Source organism: Macaca fascicularis, chromosome X (genome assembly GCF_037993035.2).
Source record: "Macaca fascicularis isolate 582-1 chromosome X, T2T-MFA8v1.1".
NCBI classification, from domain to species: domain Eukaryota; kingdom Metazoa; phylum Chordata; class Mammalia; order Primates; family Cercopithecidae; genus Macaca; species Macaca fascicularis.
This window is the reverse complement of record NC_088395.1, coordinates 130,708,632-130,729,029: the sequence shown is the minus strand read 5'-3', so window position 1 is coordinate 130,729,029 and position 20,398 is coordinate 130,708,632. Positions and strand designations below refer to the sequence as shown.

The following is a 20,398-nucleotide window of genomic DNA, read 5'->3' as shown; positions in this document are numbered from 1 at the left end:
ATATATAGATAGATACTTATATATGCATGTGTGTGTGTATGCACACACATATATATGTATACATACATATATATATGCAGACACACCCACAGATTTCAATAGAACAAAAATGACATCACAGATTTGTGAGCTTAGTATTAGAAGGATCCATGAGGGTATCAGGTGTAAAATTGTGCCCAATCCATGCCTGATGTTTGTTGTCTCTACATTGATCTCTTTCAATCATGGGAAGCTTTAGTACTTCTCAAGATCCATTGCATCTTTGGACTGCTCCATTAGAACATTCTTCCTTATATTCAGCCAAAATCTGCCTTTGTGAAAAATTCACTCGGTAGTGGCAAATAGTAGCATCTAAAACAGTACATAAGTCACTTCCCTCTTTTACCTGACAAACTTTCACAAGTGTGAGGGGAGCTGTCATTGGTTCCTGAGCTTTCTCTTCCTCAGTCTAAACATCTACAAGTCCTTCAACTATTTCTCATCAATTATGACTTAGTTGACTTTTTAAATTGTTATAGCCTCAGGACCACTTTTAAGTTTTCTGAAACTAACAGGGATAATTATATAAGTAAAAACAGGAGACACCATATCAAGTGCTTTGCAAGAATTCAAATATGTAATATCCCCCTGTACCCCTCTCATCTTCTAATTTCACAACTCTGTTAGAAAACCCATTAAGCATGACTGGAAATGATTTATTCTTTATAAAAACCTCATGCTGCTATTGTTCAAGATTTCGTTATTCTCTAGATATTTATTTTGTCTTTCCTTTAAAAATGAAAGAGATAAGAAAATAAGAGCCTGGCAAATGCTTCTTGGTATCTTAAGTAATTTGGATTCAACAAATGTCAATGTGACATGAAAATTTCTCTTGAGATTTTCCTGTTTCTTTTCCAGCAACTGCTTAATATTTCATACATTGTGCTCTGGACTTGATTCCTGTCATTGACTGGGAATGGAGTAGAACTGGAATAGCAGCCATTTAGGGGCAGTTACAATGCTGAGAGGCAGGAGAACTTGTAGAGCTCTCCGCTGAAGGAACAAATGGAAATGGAGCTTTGAGAGCTCTACAAATATCTCAGAAATGGCCATGAACCATCCTCTTGTCAACAGCATTGGAGCTACAAATACTAGAAGCACTACTTGTAGATGAAATAGGTAGTTACCTCCCCAGTTTGATCTCATGTATTAGCAGTGGTACTCAAGGATTCCCTCCACCTCACCCAAAGACGTCTTCACTGGCCTTCCATGGTGCCCAAAAATTTCACTCTAAGAAATATGTTCCTTTGAATTGAAACATTGCATCTCTAAGATTTCCCAAAACATGAACCTCTTTTAGAATGGCTCATCAAGCTAAAAGCATTCATGAGTCCCTCGATATGGATTCATTCATCAGATTGCTTTTCAAAGGGACTGCTAGCTGAAAACAGGGCCCTAAAACAGGACGGGTAAGTTGTGATAAGGGCAAGGAACAGAGCCAGAGCATGGGGTAAGGTAGTCTTTGATGAGGGTCGCTGGAGTTGGAATCTCTGATAAGTCAGTGACAATCAGGAGTATGCTCTGATGTCCAAAGGAAGAAGACAAGGGAAAGAGGAGCAGGAAGGGCAGACCATTCTTCAATGTCAAATGTTTCTGGCCAAGAATATGAAAAGAAGCTGAGAACAGCATGAAGAACAAGTAAAGGGCTGCAGCCACCACAGTGCAGGCCACTCAAACTCCCATGATGCCAGGTCACTAGAAAACAGCTCCAAAATTGGCATATGTCCTCCTTTCCATTCTTTACCTTACAAAAATATAAAAGGAATAGATGGTACATTATGTTAAGTGAAAGAAGCTAGACAAAAAAGGACAAATATTAAATGGCTCAATTTATACAAAATATCTAGAATAGGGCATTCTTGTGGTTGCCTGGGGCTGAGGGAGGGGGAAAATGGGAAGTGACCACAAATAGGTATGGAGTTTCTTCATAGCGTGATGAAAATGTTCTGGAATTGAATAATGATAAAGGCTACACAACTCTCTAAATGTACTGGAAACCACTGAATTGCACATTTTAGAAGGGTAAATTTTATGGTATACAAATCATATCAATAATTTTCTTTTAAATTAAAAAAGAAGAGTACATGACCCTTTCATCACCTGGATCTTGAGAAAATCAAAGGTCAACTTAAAGACTCTAACATTGGAAGCATGTCTTGCTCTAAAAAGATTTGAAATTCCATTTCTTTCTCTTCCTAACTCGTGGCAAGCTTGAAGTTGGTCCATTGCCAGGTGGTGGTGCCCACGGATGGGCCCAGGCCCTTGTGAAGAGCTCACACACTGACACCTCAGCATGTAGTCAGTTGGTAGCTAGATAGCAGACTGACTTTGGTGGTGGCTCAGTCCTAAATCCTTAACGAAAAGTAATTCTGAGACAGAACAAGGTCACACACTGGAAATAAATTCCGTCATTTTCACTTCCTCCCTCTGAGATGTTAATGAGAGAAGCTGCTCTGCATAATATGGGACATCTTTCCAAATTCACAGTGACATTATTGGCAGAATCAGAAGCAGCTGCAAGAAAGTCAAACCATCCCCCTCTCACTCCTTGCCATCATGTAAGAATTTCAAAACCCTTTGTAGCCACACAAATGGTTCTGTACCATGAGAATCTGTTTCAGATTAAACCATGTTTTAATGAGATCTTTCTAGTACTTTCACAACTAAACTTCCTTCAGGAGGATCACCTATGTCACAATAATTACAGCTAGCCTCAAGCACACTCATTGTATAATTTAGAGGCCACAAAAACAGGCAAGTGTCTAGAGCCAAAGAAATTGAAAGAGGTGCAAATGAAAGTGTCTAGGGACAAACAAATTGAAAGAGGCACAAATGCCTGCGGCCAGGTTTCTAATCAGAGCTCCTCATCCTTATCAGTTCACCTTTGTTTCAACCTACAGGATACCTACCCGTTTGAGATGAGCAAAGGAAACAGAAAAGTCAGTGAACCTTGACCTGTGGCCCAACTAGTAAAATCTCAGAGAGGTTCTTTTTTTTTTTTTTTCTTTCTTTCTTTTTTTTTTTTTTTAATTTATTTATTATTATTATACTTTAAGTTGTAGGGTACATGTGCATAACGTGCAGGTTTGTTACATATGTATACTTGTGCCATGTTGCTGTGCTGCACCTCGAGAGGTTCTTTTTAAAAAGAGTTGAATCTGTTGTAGCAGATAGTTTCAGATGAAAAATTTTGTATATTTTCTTCTTCCCTGAGATTCCAAAGAATAAGACCATTTCCTAGTTTAGATTTTTAAAAAAAAGGTTATCTTTATGTTTTAAAAATGACATAGGGCCAGATTTAAAAGGATTTTAAAAATTAAAATGACCGTATTTCACAGATGATTATAGCTTTTTAATTCTGGGCAGACTTGTCCCAAAGTCAGGCCTATACACAGACCACACTCCCTGTGTGAGAAACCTCATACTGGGTCCCATCATGAAATACCCTAGGCAATACCCTGTGCCAAGAGGCTTATAGATCAGGAGCCACCAAAGTATTCTCCTTCTTCTGGCCCAACAATCCTCTATCGCCTACCCCAGTTTCCCCTTAGAGCATGGATGGCTGGAAGACACAAAGCCCTAATAGTTGATGTACAATGTGTTTTATTGAAGTTGTTTTGATCAGCAGTTTTGATGTCAGGGATATTCTGTCATGGTCTAAAAGAAAACTCTTACAGTTTCAACTTGTTAAGGAGCTTTTTAGTATTGCTAAGGAATTTGCACAACAGATGTTCCTATCTTATCTCTGAGATCAGATAAGTGGCTTAGGGTTAGTGTTGGGATGTCTGTCTGTACACACAACTTGATAATAAAACAGTGATTTTACACTTTGATAGAGTGCTTATGGCTATCAAACCAAAGCCTAAAATGGTTAGTCCCTCTGCCGTGGCTGCTTCTTCAACCCTTAGCTCAATGGTTCCTAAATTTTATTTTGCATCAGAATTGCCAGCCAACTTTGTTAAAAATAAAATTTCCAGGCCCCACCTCCACCCAAGATTCTGATTCAATAGGGCTAGGGAGAACCCTAGGAAGTGCACAAGTGCAAGAATCCAAGTGATTCTGATGCAGATGGCCCAGAGAGAACCTTTTGAAAAATCTGCCTTAGAACTTTGCACATCCACCAAGCAAAATATGCAATCGCCTTGACACCATCTTAGGAGGCAAAGCCTGGAGGGATTGGATCAACTTTGGCCTGTACGCCTGACTAAATGATCCCCATAAAGTCTCTCTAAATGCCACAATCTGAGTTAGGAATTGGTGTGTCTGGTTAGGTTTGGCTTGTTCAATGATACTGATGACTCTCTGTTTGCTTTTGCTTGCCACTCGTGGATACCTTGTGCACCCTAGAAACAGAGATACCAGACATAGGTAAGCAAATCACATCAGCAGCTACCTAATGTCCCCTCTTGCCTATGAGACTACCTCTTAATAATGTGTTAATAGGGAAATTTTTCTTCCTAAATAAGGTTAAAAAATAGTGTGAACACAAATTTGGAAGTTGTAACTCAGGTAAGTGTCTTCCAAAAGAAGAGGGGTCCACTATGTAGGATTTGCTGGAGGATCAAAATATACTGAAAAGAAAACAATTAATAAGTGAAAGCTGACAGTTCAGTACTTCATGGGAAAGCAAGGCCTTAAGTCTCATTATGTTTCCCTAAGGTGATAACACAAATGAGTTGACAAGTTCAAATAGATTTGATGTTTTCAAATTGCAGGTAGAGAGAGAGGTAATACAGCAATCTCCCTAGATCCAGAAATATAGTTGTCAAGTGTATTAAGAGACAGTGATCATGATGACCTTCTTTAATATGATTTTTTTCTTTTATTTGACCTCACTGTTTCTATTTTTTTCCACCAAAAAGAAGTAATAGGAAAAGCTTAAAATGACCATTTACAGACAATGGCACATAGCTCTGAAATTAATCAGAATGAATATTTCTATTCAATGTGTTTATGCATTACACTTGTCAGAACTGTTCTAAATTACCTGAAATTGCAAAGGAGAAAATTGAATTTGTTCACTTCTGAATGCCAATTGTCATCAAAATGGCACTGATGGGGTTTCTAATCTGGATTTCATTTGGGCAATGCCACTTCCTAAATGCCAGTACAGAAGATCAGCCTTGCTACTTTGACATAACTGATTCCTTAAGCAAATTAAGTTGGTTGTCAAATTGCTTACTGGTAAACACAGTATTAATTATAAACATTAATTGCCCATTTAACAATCTATGTGATTTTAACTAGCATGAATGAAGTGATCTTTGCTAAGTTGAAGGGCATTGCTTGAATGTAAAACTAACCAAAAGGTGATAGTAAGCCTAACACCCAAGTTGTAAAAGAAACTTCACATATCTCAAATTGCAATTTGCATTGAGACACAAGGGATTAAAGCAAATTGGAATATAGTCCAGTGGTTTTTTCTTTCTCAGGTATGGCTTGTTTTCAGAAAGTAGAAAGAAATCAACCTAAAAAGAACTAAAGTACACTTGAGAAATGGCATAAAACGGCAAGTTACATATTGATAGGAGGGACCTTCCTGACTGCTGGCTATCAAGAAAATAACATTGATTAGATTTGACTTCGGTATGTTGGGCTATTCTATTTTCTAAAGGCTAGTACACAAAGTTTAAGAACAGTCTGGCTGAGCAAAATAGGACATGTTGCTCATTAGAAGGCAGGAACACTGATTTGTTTTGCTGCCTTCAGAGCAAGAGTATTCTGATGGTATTTTGCACACAAAATCACATATAATCTAGTCTAATCTTGGTCCAGGCCCAAACTTGTTAGTGACCCCGGACAAGCTCCCTATGTGTCTGGGTTTCCCCGGCTGAGATTTGAGGAGATTGCTAATTTTAACTTTCCTCACAGGCACATTGGGGGTATTCAATAATGAATGAATGTACTGCATTCCAAAGTGCTTTTGTGCAAATGCATTTCTCTTGGAGAAATAGCCTATGGATTCTTCCTAAACAAAGCATGATTAATCTGGCTGAATTGAAACTCCACAAACTGGCTATCAAAGTATTGTAGTTGTTTCAGAGAAGGGTTGTGACCCCTTCTTTTTTCTAGAAAGATCTGAGCGCATTGGAAAAATTTTATTCTGAAGGCAAAAATTTAACTATATATGTAAAGACTTTTACTCAAACCCCTATTGAAGCAGTTTTTCCCACAGAGATGCCTTGTCTGGTATGGCTGCCAAATCAATTCTAGGGTTTGTTGGGGCCCTTCATAGTTTATTTACAGCACCCGTTATCGTGGTTCCAGGGTTGGAAGTGTCCCTGGAATCTACTGGATTCTCTTACTTGATGAAGGTAAGTAGGAAAAAATGAAATATTCCAATTGAACGTATTTTTTTCCAATTAAAACTATAAACAGTCTCAAATTAGTATTTGCCAGCCTGATTATTATTAACATACATAAATATGCTTGGAGGGCAAATATAATTACAAATACAATTAATAACATTCCGGTCCTTAAAGATATCTTGATTGTTCTGACTACCCTATCCCCTCCATTTTGCCTAAGTAGCAAGGCCTGAACTCTTTTATGTCTTAGTTTTATATCCTGCAGTTCAGTTTAGTTTAGCATTTACTAAGCACCAATCCTGTCAGGCCCTCTGTTGGCACTGAGAATAGAGAGATGAATATGGTTCCTGCCTGCAAAGAGCTCACAGTGTAGTTGGAGAGAAAGATATGTTAGGGAAAAAAAAAAAAAAAAAAAAACAGTGCTTACACCCAGCACCAAGATCTTGGTTTCTAATACCATTCTCCAATAAAGGGAACTGGGGGAGGTCTTTGGAGAAATGGCTGATTCTAGGATTGGGGCAGGGGGTATAGCAGATGAGCCCAGAGCATCTTATAGTGCCAGAGAGTAAGGAAGGGCTAAAAAAAAATCCCTCATTGATGGGGATATGGCAAAGGGCCACATGAGTCAACAAAAAGAGCTCCCAATGGCTAAAGCTGGAATAACTTGAGCAACAAAATAAAGTAGCATTGGATTTAATGCAAAGTATAAAATAAATATCCCTTAGTCCATACTGACATAAATAAATGGTTGAATTAATAATACATGGAGACGAGATAAAGCTCCCATTTAGAAGAGTTCCAAACAATTTATGTAGATACTCCACTCTCAAGAAGGTGGAGCATAACTCTCTACTCCGTAAGTGTTGGCTACACATAGTTACTTCCTTCCAAAGAGTAAAGTGTGGAAAGTAAGGGAGAAAGAGTATCTTTACAGTGAAGAAATCTGACAAACATTATTTCAGCCAGGAGATCAAGGTCAAACCCATTAGTGTACATCATGTTGGTAGTATGTACCCTTGATATAATTTGGCAGGATGGCACTTTATTACCTCTGTGATCGTCCTCCCAAAAGCCTATCATCCCTGTCTAACTATAAGAAAAAACAATCAGACACGTTTCATTCAAGGGTATTCTACAAAATACCTGACCAGTACTCCTCAAAACTGTTAAGGTCATCAAAAGCAAGAAAAGTCTGAGAAACTGTCACAGCACAGAAGAGCCTAAGAAGACATGACGACTAAATATAATTTGTTATCGTGGATGGGATCCTGCAACAGAAAAACATTAGGTAAAAACTAAGGAAATCTAATAAGTATGGACTTCATTTAATAAGTTTTAAAACTAATGCTAATACCATATGATAGGTGCTGCTAAGACACAAGTCCCTCCTCTTTACTAATTTCTTTCCCTCTGTTTCTCCTGTTATAACACTTGGACTCATGGTAGTCATATCCTGTCTACTTATCTGTCTCTCCCACTAGACTGTGAGTTTCATAAAGAAAGAAACCGTGTGTATCTTGCACACAAGTAGGTCTCTAGAACATAGCACAGTTCTTGGATACATTGTATGCACTTAGTAAATGATTTTTAATCAATTAGTAAACAAATACACAATACTGCAATGGTACCAAGGAAGTAGTTCAGATGAGAGATAATGAGGCCTTAGAGTAATAACGGCAGAGATAAAAAGAAGTGAGCAGACTGGAGAAGAATTTAGAAAGTAGAATTTAAAAACCACCTTTCACTGGATGTGGGAAATGGTGGAAAGAAGGAGGTAGAAAAGAATGGCTTCTGGTTTCTGGCTTTGACAACTGGGTGCTAGGCAGAGGTATGGGCAATGAGCATATCAGAGATAAACAAGACAAGATTGCTCTCCACCAAGCTTTATTGCAACAGGCAGGGCAGGAGAGGGAGATGCAAACAACACGTAAACAAATAATTTAATATGATATGTAATCCCCAGAATAGAGGTAAGATAATGCAAATAACCCAGACTGGAGAAGGGAAGACTGGGAAGGTTTCCTTCAGGACATGATGCCCAAATAAAGCTTCAAAAGGCATGTGAGAATGAACTAAGAGAGGAAAGGCTTGGCTAACACACCAAGAAACATTAAAAAGTTTTTAAAGATGGGAGCCAAATGATCAGAATAACTCTGCAGGCAGCATGGAAAAAAATGATTTAAGATTTCAAAAACACATCCTACATGTCGATCTATAGAAAATATTCCAGGCCAGAGATGATGAAAGATAGGACTAATGTAATGGCATAGGGATGGAAGATGAGCATGTTTCTGAAAGTTAGTTTACAGATACAATTGCATGTGGAGAGCAAAAGAGGGATTAGGGATGACTTCCACATTTGGGATTTGGATGATGTCAATATTACACGAACCTTAGGTTCAAGTAAAATGTCTCCAAAACTAAGGTTATTGTAGTCATTGAAAAACTGAAATTAGGAAGAATCAAAATAATAAACTCAGCCATCTATACAGATAAAAATAACTTGAGATTCCATGTGAATATGTAATAGAAAAGTTTTAAGAATGCCAAAATCCAAACAAAGTAACTTTAGCGTCACTTTTAGGAGGTATAACTATGTGATTACACAATCATATGATTGCCATTATAACTTTAAAAAGGTTAAATATAACCAGTTCCATTATGTCCTGAAAGAACAAAAAACAGATTAGAAAAGTGTGGTAGTCAATTGAAAAAGGGAAGCTTGCAAAGAAGTTTGGCAGTATATCTCCAACATGATCCTCCCTTAGTGACATTCCTTGAGCTTTGGACATGCCTTTCAATTGACAACTGGGGCCTGGGAGGATGTATTGTCCGCAAGTGAGGCAGGAAGCCCAAGAGAGAGGAAGTCGGTTTATGAGGGATGGGGAAAGCAGGAAAAGAAAGTAACTTCTGTTTTGGATATGTTGAGTTTAAGGTGACTGAGGCACCCAGAAGTCATCTAGTAGGTAATTGGATAACAGTATGGATAATAAGAGAAAAATTATTTCCTGAGATTTCCTGTATTCTGTTTCTTTCTACCCCCAAATGGATGGTATTGGAATGTCAGCATCATTATAGGTTAGCAGTACACATTAGATTTGTTTCATACTTAGATCCACTATTAGAAAAACAGAGAAGTATCCCTCCCCTTGATACTTAAGAAGGAAGATAAATGAATTCACTCATCTATCAAAAGATTTTTCCATTTGTGACAAAAGGCTGAGCCCAGGGGGTTCATGTTGAAAAATTGCCTTGAATAACTTTACTTTTCTCTTCCTTAGCACAAGTCCTGCTCACAAATACTATCTGGCTATGGACCCTGTGTCTGAGTCACTCTATCTATCAGACACCAATACTCGCAAAGTCTACAAGTTGAAATCTCTTGTGGAGACGAAAGATCTGTCCAAGAATTTTGAAGTGGTGGCAGGAACTGGTGATCAGTGCCTTCCCTTTGACCAGAGTCATTGTGGAGATGGTGGGAGAGCATCGGAAGCTTCACTGAATAGCCCTCGAGGTAAAAAAAAAAAAAATATATATATATATATATATACACACACACACACACACACACACACACCCTTGTGTCATCTAAAGATTTTATTTGACTTTATAAAATCCTGAGACTGTTGCCACACTTTAGCCCATCCACTAATCTCAATATTTTGCCTCTGAGAGTCAAAATACTGAAGTCTGTCCCAGTAGACACATCCAAGGCACATAATGCATTTTTAGCCAGTATACATTAGTATGGTTATAACTGTTATTAAAAGAATGAAATACTTCCTTTTCTAGTTGATAAATATTAGCCAGAACCCTCAGAGTGCCTCCCTGGCACCCCAACCCGCCCCAGAGTTACCTCCTGGAAACTCCCTACAGTCCAGCAACTAAAGGGTTAACCTGACCCAGCAGAGAACCTGCAGGCCCCTGCTTTGACTCTTCAGCCTGCATTGCTTGGGATAAGGTCTGTGCCTATCTTCCACCACTGTTAAGTATGTTGAATATCTCACAGACCCTAAACGTTCCTGACTTTTGCTTAACAAAATTATGAATCTTCAATGAACTTTTCTTCCATTAATTTATCTGAATCATTCTGGAAATTACTTATATTTTCAGTTGATATTGCCTCTAGAATAACAAATTTCAATTTTTTTCTGTTGCCTTCTGTGGGAGTTTGGCCTTATTTTTATTTGTCCTAAATTTACTTCTCAGTCTTCAAGGACCAACCTTCAATTTAATTGCCTAGAATCTAGTGAGCAAATCTGTGTCTCCCAATTAACCTCTGGATTTTCTGGATTGAATCATATGCCAATCTTAGGCCACAAAGTTGAAGGATAGTCAACTTTTAAGTCTGTCATCATATATCATTGACCCTGCCATCTTAATTATTTAACTGCTCTTCTCAGTTCCGTCTCCAAGATGTGTGTGTGTGTGTGTGTGTGTGTGTGTGTGTGTGTGTCCTGCACGCATGCATACATGCGTGCATTTATGTTAGTGATTTTTAGAAATTATTCATTTTACTTGGCTTACAAAGCTAGTGTTTTCTTAGTTATTATACAAATAATACAAACATTTGTTGCAGAAAAATTAGAAAAGGGAGAACAAAAAAATTTAATTAAAATCACCCATAAGTCTACCACTGTAGGCTTATATAGAAAACCACTGTTAACATTTTAGTATTTATCCTTCTAGACTTTTTCAATGCATATCAGATATTTTAATTCTCTAAGAGTAGAATCATATTATACAATGCTGTTCTGTAACCTGTTTTACACACAATGTATTATGAACGTCTTTCCATGCCAATAAATGTAGTGAGATCAGTGTGTTTAATTTATTAGATGGTCGCTTATTACTTTAAATTTTAAGAGGTTACTCTTTAACCATTTGACATTTGCTATATTGGGATTGAATTCCTACTTGTATCACAGTTTAAAGCCTTCACTTTCTTCAAGGCCTTTGTCTTTTATAAAGCCCCTCTGGCTAACCCCATACCATTAAATCTGAATTTATTTAACAGTGTCTACACTACACAATTAGCACTTGATTTTATTTTGCCTTCTTTTGCTTCCAGTGCTTTCATGAATGGGAGATTTTTTCTACTGAAATAAGTTGCTTGAGATGGGAAACCACATCTAATATTTTGGAATCTTCCCCACTTCCCCACCAACTTCTAGCATAGTGTGGGACCCACTACACATACTTATTGTGTAATTGACCAATTAAGTAACTCTTATCTACGCCAGGAATTCCTAAAAGGAATTTCAATGGTGTTTACAGGGAGTGATTTATTTTCCCTAAGGGAACACCAGCCCCCCCCTCCAAGTATTATGGTAAATTTTTTCTTTATTTCTCTGTGCCAGCTCTTTCCTTATACATAGTGGGTCCACAATATATATTTAATGAATGAATAAATAACTCGGGTGCAACATATGATCAGCTCATCTTTCAAGAAAATACGTTAGGCTGAGTCTCACCTTTTACACAGGTTTAAAATTCTTGAGGGTATTATAAAGATTTCTGCATAAAAAGTATAGAGGAATCAAGCTTGTATTGTGCCTTAAATTGACATCCTCCTGAGTTGCTGCTAGTTTGAAAACCACTCACCTCAACTACCACATTCAACCTGCCACGTAGAGAATGAATATTTCAGCTTTTCCAAATAAAGCAAATAATTGGTTCACTTCAGGTTTTTTTTTTCTTGGAAAGCAGCAATAATAAAGTGCTGATGAACAGGATTTACATGAATTCTTGAAGCATCAGTAATGAGAGTGCTGAAATTTATGTATCTATTAAAGCTAATATTAAACTAAGTTTTTCTTCTTGTCATAGCCACTACTGCATTTTCCTTTGGCTTGATTTACTCATGTTTCTATCCAAGAGCTTCCTTTGCCATAATCTGGTACACTTCATTCATTCCAAAGCAATAAGGAGCCCTGAGAACATCTAGCCCAGACTTCAGACAGCTAAATGTCTAATCCATCCGGGACAGCTTACACATAACGTTCCTGAAGCTGGTGTTGTCAACATCTGCTTTGATCCAGTGAGTGAACTAGAATGCTTAAAGGAGTGGGATGTGTGGTTCACACTAGGTAGCCACCACACCTCCTTCAACCATGCTAACAATGTTTGAAGACCCTGTTAGTGATCTTTATAATAACTCAGATGGTAGAACCTATGTCCAGCCATCAGTTGCTCTGAAAATGCTGGTCAGAACACTTAGGTGCCTAGCTATGGCATGTATCTCCATGCTGAATATAGTCAGCACTCACCTTTGTCAGTGAATTAGAAGTGAGATTCTCTTTAAATGAAATGCTGCAGGGCGATTTCATAGACTTCCATAAAAGGAAAAATCATGCAAAAAGTTATTACAGTGTACAAAATGAGAGGAAAGTATTGCTAATTGCTCATTTCATCTTTGAGGTTCTCCTACAGATTCTTTGTCTTTCAAGAAGGCCCAATTTGTTTGTTTTTTGCTTTAAAATGACCCTGTACATCAGCTCCCTCTTCCTTCCACTTAGTAGACAGCAAACATTTAATGGATTTCTTTAAGGAGAGGTTTGATTTTTCCTTCCACCTAGAAGCTAATAAAAAAAAAGCTGTAGATCAGTAGAAAATGGAAATGTACATCTAGGGAGCACCATTTCTAGGTTAGAGAAGAGAGCTTGCTCTAAGACTTTAACAAGCAACATATTGCAATTATAGGAAGGCTCCCCAACATGTCCTTAATTATACAAGGTAACGCAAATAAATGTTAATCTGTACGACAGCTAATTTACTCTCTAAATCTATTCTAAAAATAGGATGAAATAAAATTTGCTTTTGAGATAATTCATTCTAAATTCGGAGTAAATTATCCAGTGGGGTTAAAAACCAGTCAGCAAAAGGTAATAGGTCAGAAGCCATGGGATTTTTTTGTTTTGGTTTGGTTTTTGTTTTGTTTTTGGTTTGTTTGTTTGTGTTTTTTTGTTTTGTTTTGTTTTGTTTAGCAATGGCAGCAAGTTTTGGTAAATACCAGGTGAGGGAGCCTGGACTTTCGTTTTCAATACATGCAATGCCCATGTTTTCTTTCAATGACTCTGTGCAAGTCACTGTACCTCACTGTGGTTTCATTTAGCTGAACACTAAGATAGACAGGCTGAATGGTGCCAATGACTAATTTTATGACATTGGGCATTTAAACACTGGGTCCTGAAATTCCTCAGTTGTAAACTGAAGGGCTCAGGATGATCTGCCTTTCAGCTCTAATGTATTAAAATAACTGTAACTATAACTTGCTCAGTGCCTACTGTGTGCCATATGCTGTGCTAGATATTTTACACACAGTTTCTCTGATCTTCACAACAATGCATGATGTAAATAGTATTATTCCCATTGTACAGAAGAGGAAATAGAAAATCAGACAGGTTAAGAAATTCACCCGGACATACCTGCACATGTACCACTAAACCTAAAATAAAAGTTATTTTTTAAAAAAGAAATTTACCCAGTATCACACAGTTTACAGATAACAACACTGGAATTCAAACCAGGTCTGCCTGACTCCGAAAAACCCATGATGCCTTTTTTTTGTTTTTTTTTTTTGAGTCAAAGTCTCGCTGTCACCCAGGCTGGCATGCAGTGGCATGATCTCGGCTTACTGCAACCTCTGCCTCCCAGGTTCAAGCGATTCTCCTGCCTCAGCCTCCTGAGTAGCTGAGATTACAGGAAGGGGCCACCACGCCTGGCTAATTTTTGTATTTTTAGTAGAGACAGGGTTTCACCGTGTTGCTCAGGCTGGTCTCGAACTCCTGACCTCGTGATCCGCCCACCTCGGCCATGCTTTACTTCACCATACCACACTGTCTGCCTTTCTGCTAAAATCCGTGATCTCTGGGAAGGTTGGAAATATTAGGAAAAAAAATGCTTTTCAATCTGAGGACATGTATTCAATGGGAACAAAATATTTTTATTTATAAGATAAATAACTTTTAGTCTAGTTTCCTTTTCCTATTAAAACAATTTCTCAGATTTGTCTGACCTAGTAGTGTACCCATAGTGCACTACATAGATAGCATTTACATACTCTGTAAATGTAATTATTCAAATAAATCTCCAGGAAACCTTGTCACTTCTCTTTGGAAGATTCTGTAATTAGAAACTTCACCAAATTTTCCTTAAGGGACACAGGCAGGAAACCTTCATTTTATTAAATTTCTTGACTACAGTAGTAACTACAAATTTTGTTTGAAGGAAAAATGGAAATGGAAGCGTCGCCAAATAGAATTTCATATGATAGCCCCTGGGTACTTCTCCTGGGAGGAAGTCTTTATCCGATCCAGTTTTATGCACTTTGGTCTGAATCCCAGTAAAGAGAAACATTTGCCATTTTACTCATCAATACTTCAACGTAATGGGACAAAGAAAAAAAGTTTAGAAAAGAGGTTGACAGAGTACTAATCCCTGGCATTGTATATGAGTTTGAATTGACTTTGAAAGATGCTTTTAAAACATGCATGGATGATGTAGTTGAAACTTAGGTTCCATTTATTATTTTTACTGCAACTTTCTTTAATTCTACAGAGAACCCAAACTAATGAGTCATGTAATAGATGACCAAGTACTTAAGCAGAATGTGAAATGGTACTAGGTGGGGATATAAAATAAAATTTGTGACAAGCTGGATGCATTTATTTTTTTAAGTAGATACAGAGGGTGAAGGAGTGACTGGACAGGATGAAATTAATCAATGACTTAATTAGGTTCTCTTGGACCTTACCAAGGGTTATATCTCTATTTTCATGTACATCTTCAGGCAAACTGACCTCAGAACTCAGCAGGAGCAGAACTTAGGCAATATCCAGACAAGTGCAAACAGTCTCTGAGCTGTTCCATAGGAAGGAAGTGATCCTTAAATCTTGACGGCTTCCAAAAGTGTTTTTAGGGTATACATGACACTAACCTTACAGGATTCATCTTAACTTTATTGTAAATTAAGAAATCTGGGAATAATAAAGTCTAGACACAAACAATCTGTTTTTGTCCCTATCCAGATCTAGTTGAAGCACATCCTGAAGCCCTACTCATTCTCCTGTCATCTGCATGCTATTGTGAAAAGTTATATTTGGGGTTAATGGAAAGATGCTAAGATTATAATCGGTGACTTTTTGTTGATGTCACTGGTGTCTATGCGGGAGAGAGTGTAGTAAAGAAACAGGCATAGAATGTTCTTTTGGTTCTCCTGTTCAATGGAAGTGGTATGGTTTTTCCTAAATTCCTTTAGCATATGATCCATCTTGGTAACAAAGTCATTTGGATCGACACTAGGGACAGCCCTCAACAAAATTACGGGTAAGCCATAGCATGGATGAAAAGAATGGTATATTTAAGAAACTGCAAATAATTCCATATTCTTAGAGTAAGAATATTGGAGAGTAATAGGAAAGGGGGGCAGAAGCAATAAAAGGAAGTTTGAATTTTATCCTATAGGGAAAGGATTTGAAGCAGGAGAGATGTCCACCTTATGCATGCATTTTTTATAATGTTGGTGACAGGGTAATAAATGCACTGGAGCAAAACTGGGGCAAAGAAATGACAGGGAGTACTTACTCATCTGTGTAAGATTGGCAATGGAAGGGGATCTAATGAAGGAAACAGAGCAGAAACCTTCAGAAAAAATGGTGGTGGACCAAAAGAGCGCACTGTCCAAGAAGCCAGAGAGTAGTTAATTTCAAGGAGGTGTGAAAAACAGCATCGAATGTCACACATTCGTAGCTATTGCATTAGGCAATGAGGAGTTCATTGGTGACCCTGCCATTGGTGGTTTGGATGGTGGTAGAGGTGGAAGCCAGATTTTTGTCATTTGATGAGCCCATGAAAGATGAGAAAATAAATATCACTGGTAAAGATCACTCTTCTGAGAAGCTTGAATGTGAGAGATGGGGAGTGATAAATTGTGGGAGGCCAATGAGCTCAGGAAGCCTTTTTCTATAAGGGGAGATGTGGCGATGTTTATCAGTCAATGGAAAGATAAAGAAGACAGGGAATAAATCAAAGCATGCAGGAAACTGGAAGGAAGTAGGCCTAGAATAGGAAGGGAGACTGAAGCAGTTATGTGTAGGGTATAGGGATGAGGATAAGTTTGTAGGTAGGAGAAGCTAGAAGAGTGATGATTCTTCATCCTGATAGTCTCAGTGTTCTCAGAGAAGTGGATCTGTTCTGCTGAAAATGAGGGTGTAAGTGTGAAAGGTTTGGGAGAGGTACTTACTGAAGTCTTTCTTCTGGGTAAGACATTATTCTACCACCCACGGCCAAATTCCTAGCCTAGTTTCAAGACATTTCTTATGAGAACTTTACTCCAACAACCTTGTTTGAGAATCAGAAACATCTTGAAAAAAATATGTTTGATAAAGCCTTAAAATTCAGGCAAAATATTTGTTCTTTATCCCTCAATGTTCTTGTGCTCTTTTCATTTAGGGGGCTTTCTGTCTCTAATGCTGTTACTGGTCTCTCAGCTTACTGTAACCTTAACAGAGGAGTTTAGTGCCTATTATGCATCCAGAATTAGAGCTTAACCTGGTTTTAATGCACAATTCATCTAATGCATCTGCTTAGGGTAGTCAAAAGATTTTGGCCTTAGATTATGTCAGCAATTGGAACTTGAGGACCTTCCGGCCTGTTCTGTTGCAATCCCAAAGCCATAAGCTGTTTGTGAGAGAAGTCAGACAAAAGGAAGGCACTTACATCTAGCCTTGGCTCATTGCCTGTCTAGTCTAGGTATCATCCATGGTTGAGAAGATCTATATTAAGTTTATTCAAATTTTATAAAGCCACGGATGCATTATTAAATGACTTTTTCTTCCGCATTTGTCTTAATTTTCATGTATGCATCAGATTCTAGTAAACACAGAGGTAATATTTTAGAGGCCAGATACCATGGTAGATAATTTTTCAGGTTTTGGAGTCAAACAGAAATGGATGCAAATCCCAGATCCAATGCTAATTAAATATGTGACCTTAGGCAAGTCACCTAACTTCCCTGAGCTTCAGATTCCTCATCTGTAAAGTTGGAAGACCAGTAATAGTGCCTACACAACGGAGTTGTTGGATAATGTATGTAAATTGCCTAGTGTGACACCCAGCATAAAGTATGTTACTGTATTACATAACAGTATTACCTACTGTTATGATCAGTCTTGCTGTTTTGTTGCTATAGTAATAATAATTATAATAGTGACCCACATATGGAATAAGTTACTTTGGAAGGAAGGAAACATTATGTCCTTGTAGGTCAATCTGAGACTTGATAATTTCTAGGTAGGATGGGTGCCACAGAAGAAGCAAGAGTCAAGGTAGGATGGAATTCACATGTTGTATGTGATTTGACTAGCCAACCCCTCCTCACCTTGAGATGCAGCAATTCTAGTGTTGGTTCCTTGTACATGTTGTATTTTGGGGAGCCCCACAAGGTCCATCTAACTAAAGTAATTCCCTTAGCAGCCTACTATTTCACAATTATATTTATTCCATAAGGATTTTCTTCAGATGTGAACTTAGTATGTAGTACAGGGAATTGTCTATGAGAGCAGCATATTAATTCTTCATTAAAACACTTTATGGGAGCCTGGAAGGAATGGAGCAGAAGATGGATATGTTTGGATTGACAAGATCACCTGAGGAAGACAAGCCTAGATGGGAACCACTGAAGGTAGCATGCGTGGAGAAGTGTGGTGCTAGGTATGTGGCAGAATAGCTGCAAAGTGGGAAGAGGTAGAGGAATAGCACTGATATACTTCACCTCTGCAGTATTGTCTAGAATGAAACTTGGACGCCTACATGCAAAGACTGACAACTTGGAATTGTGGTTCCTCTTTTTATTTAAGATCGCTAGCCAAAATGACTGCTTCCCTACCACAGCTCCCCAATGTCACACCTTTCTTGTCTGCCTCAGCTGATGAAAAAGAAGAGTCCTCCTCACCCCTGCCAAAAAAGTGACAGAGATCATACACTAACAGGCTGCAAATCACTTAAATCATATTTTGAGTGGTGTATTATGGTAACCTATAAATAACTAATTGTGTAAAATTGCTTTAGTAGTTTCTAGATGGCAGCTTTAATTAAAAGCACCAGAGACATTTAGAAGTTTAGAAATGGATGGCATGTAATTTGCCCTTTTACCAACCATAAAATGGTAATTAAGGAATTTGATTCACTTCTTCCTATTAAAAGTTTTATGAGAATAGCAAGTTCCTTCTAAATACAATTTCTCTTCAGCAGAAGGTAGTACGTTTGCTTTATCAGTCTTCTCCAGCAGGGTAAGATGTTTTAATGTACAAATTCTTCAGAAGTTAATTAGGACATTTCTTTCCATACAAAATGTTTGTTTTTAAGATTCTAAAACATAAAGCTGTATTAGAGTTGAACTTTGATCATGGCTCCATATTTCTCCACCATCAATACAAGATGGTCCAGTAATTTCACAATTACCAAATGCATGGAGCTGACTATAAAATTAAAGAAATTGGGAAGTCATTTCCTGGTGAGTCTAGCATGCTTTGCTGATTTTTGAAGAAATCTGAAGTCTACAGTGTGTTGACTTCCCAGGGAATGCAGAATATTCACTCCACACCAGCGGAGTCATAAAAGATCATTTTAGCTTCATTGATCCTCCAGAAATACTGGATAAATTAGTAGTTGTACAGTGTAAAATTCAAACAACATGAAGCAAACTAAGATTTCTTTGGAAATCCATGAATTTAACACTGTCACAGGCTAAAACACAGCTGGAAATAGAGTAAGGACGTTCATTTTTTTATTTTATAATTGAACAATTGATTGCATTTTTGGCCACTTCAGCCCAGGGCTTATAGATGTCACTACTCAGGGCACTTACAAACAGCATCATTAATGACATAAGTTAAATGCAACATAAAGACAGCTTCTGGGTTTTTTTGTTTAAAAAAGAAAAAAAAAAAAACAGGAGTGACTCATAGTCAGGTGCTTTTTTTTTGTTTTGTTTTGTTTTGTTTTAACGTCAAGCATATGTTTAAAAGTTAACTAAGCTGGACAGATCTAAGCAGAAATAGGGGATGTTTGAAATGTCTCCTCTTCATCCCATCTTTCAGTGATTCCCTGGCTAACACTGAGCCCCTTGCAGCAGCCCTCAGCCTATGTCTCCTAGATAGAAATCCACCCTTTTGTCTCCTCTCTTCCCTAATCAGAACTGGGTGGATATAAGTGGCATACTAAAGGGGGATGGGACAGTAGTAGGAGTACTTTATCACTGACGTTATTTAGAATTTCCAGCGAATGTTGTTAAAACAGACCTACTATTCACCAGGTTTATTATTGTTTTTTAAGATTTCAACAGAAAATGCACTTCCCCTTACTCTCTATACCCAGAACCAACCACTCCCACCCGCTCCCCCAAACCTTGGTACACCCCTGCAGATATAAGGAAGATATTCACAAAATAACATTCAGTGAAAAGTTCAGGACGCAAAGCTGTATGTACTGTATGCTGCCTCATCTGTAAGGGTATAAGGATAATATGTAAATTATATGTTATATAATATATATTACTATATATTATATATTTATATATAGAGAGAGAAAGTTTGAAAGGGAGTATATGTAAATGTTAGCAATGATAATTGCTACTAAGAGCATAAGAAATTATAAGTGACTTTTATTTTCTTCTCTTTAATTTTCTGAGCATTTATTATAATTCAACATTAGACCAGATATTATTTTTTGAGTTGATGATGTCTAGTTATTAAATAAAATGCAACTTTTGTATTTTTCTTAATATACATGTATGTTATTTTCTCACACGCACACCCTGTCTTGTCCGATGGCCCGATTTCTGAGGACTCAGCTCTCTGTTTTCATAGATGACAGCTCTCCAAGAAGGAGTGTCATAGTACTGATGGTTGACAATGGGTTACTCCCACCTGAGCATGTTACAGGAGACCTGCTGAAGGAGTAATACCATAAGTCATGGAAGAAACCTAAATGGAAGACCTTGAAGGAATCCTGGCAGGCCAGTAGTAAAAGATCTTTAGATTACATTTATT

The 20,398-nt window shown here is 37.7% G+C and overlaps 1 protein-coding gene across 4 annotated transcripts in view; it reads left to right on the top strand.

Moving 5' to 3' along the window:
- Window positions 1-20,398, top strand: part of TENM1 (teneurin transmembrane protein 1) — an 845,979-nt gene that overhangs the window by 727,578 nt on the left and 98,003 nt on the right. For 3 of the 4 annotated variants that reach the window (XM_015443786.4, XM_065538348.2, XM_065538349.2), the window contains 2 exons: window positions 4,387-4,407; window positions 9,629-9,861. In XM_015443786.4, coding sequence (XP_015299272.2) covers window positions 4,387-4,407; window positions 9,629-9,861 — 254 coding nt within the window. Of the gene's footprint in view, window positions 1-4,386; window positions 4,408-7,504; window positions 7,636-9,628; window positions 9,862-20,398 lie in introns of those variants that run through there. The other variant, XM_074029215.1, reaches the window with a different exon arrangement.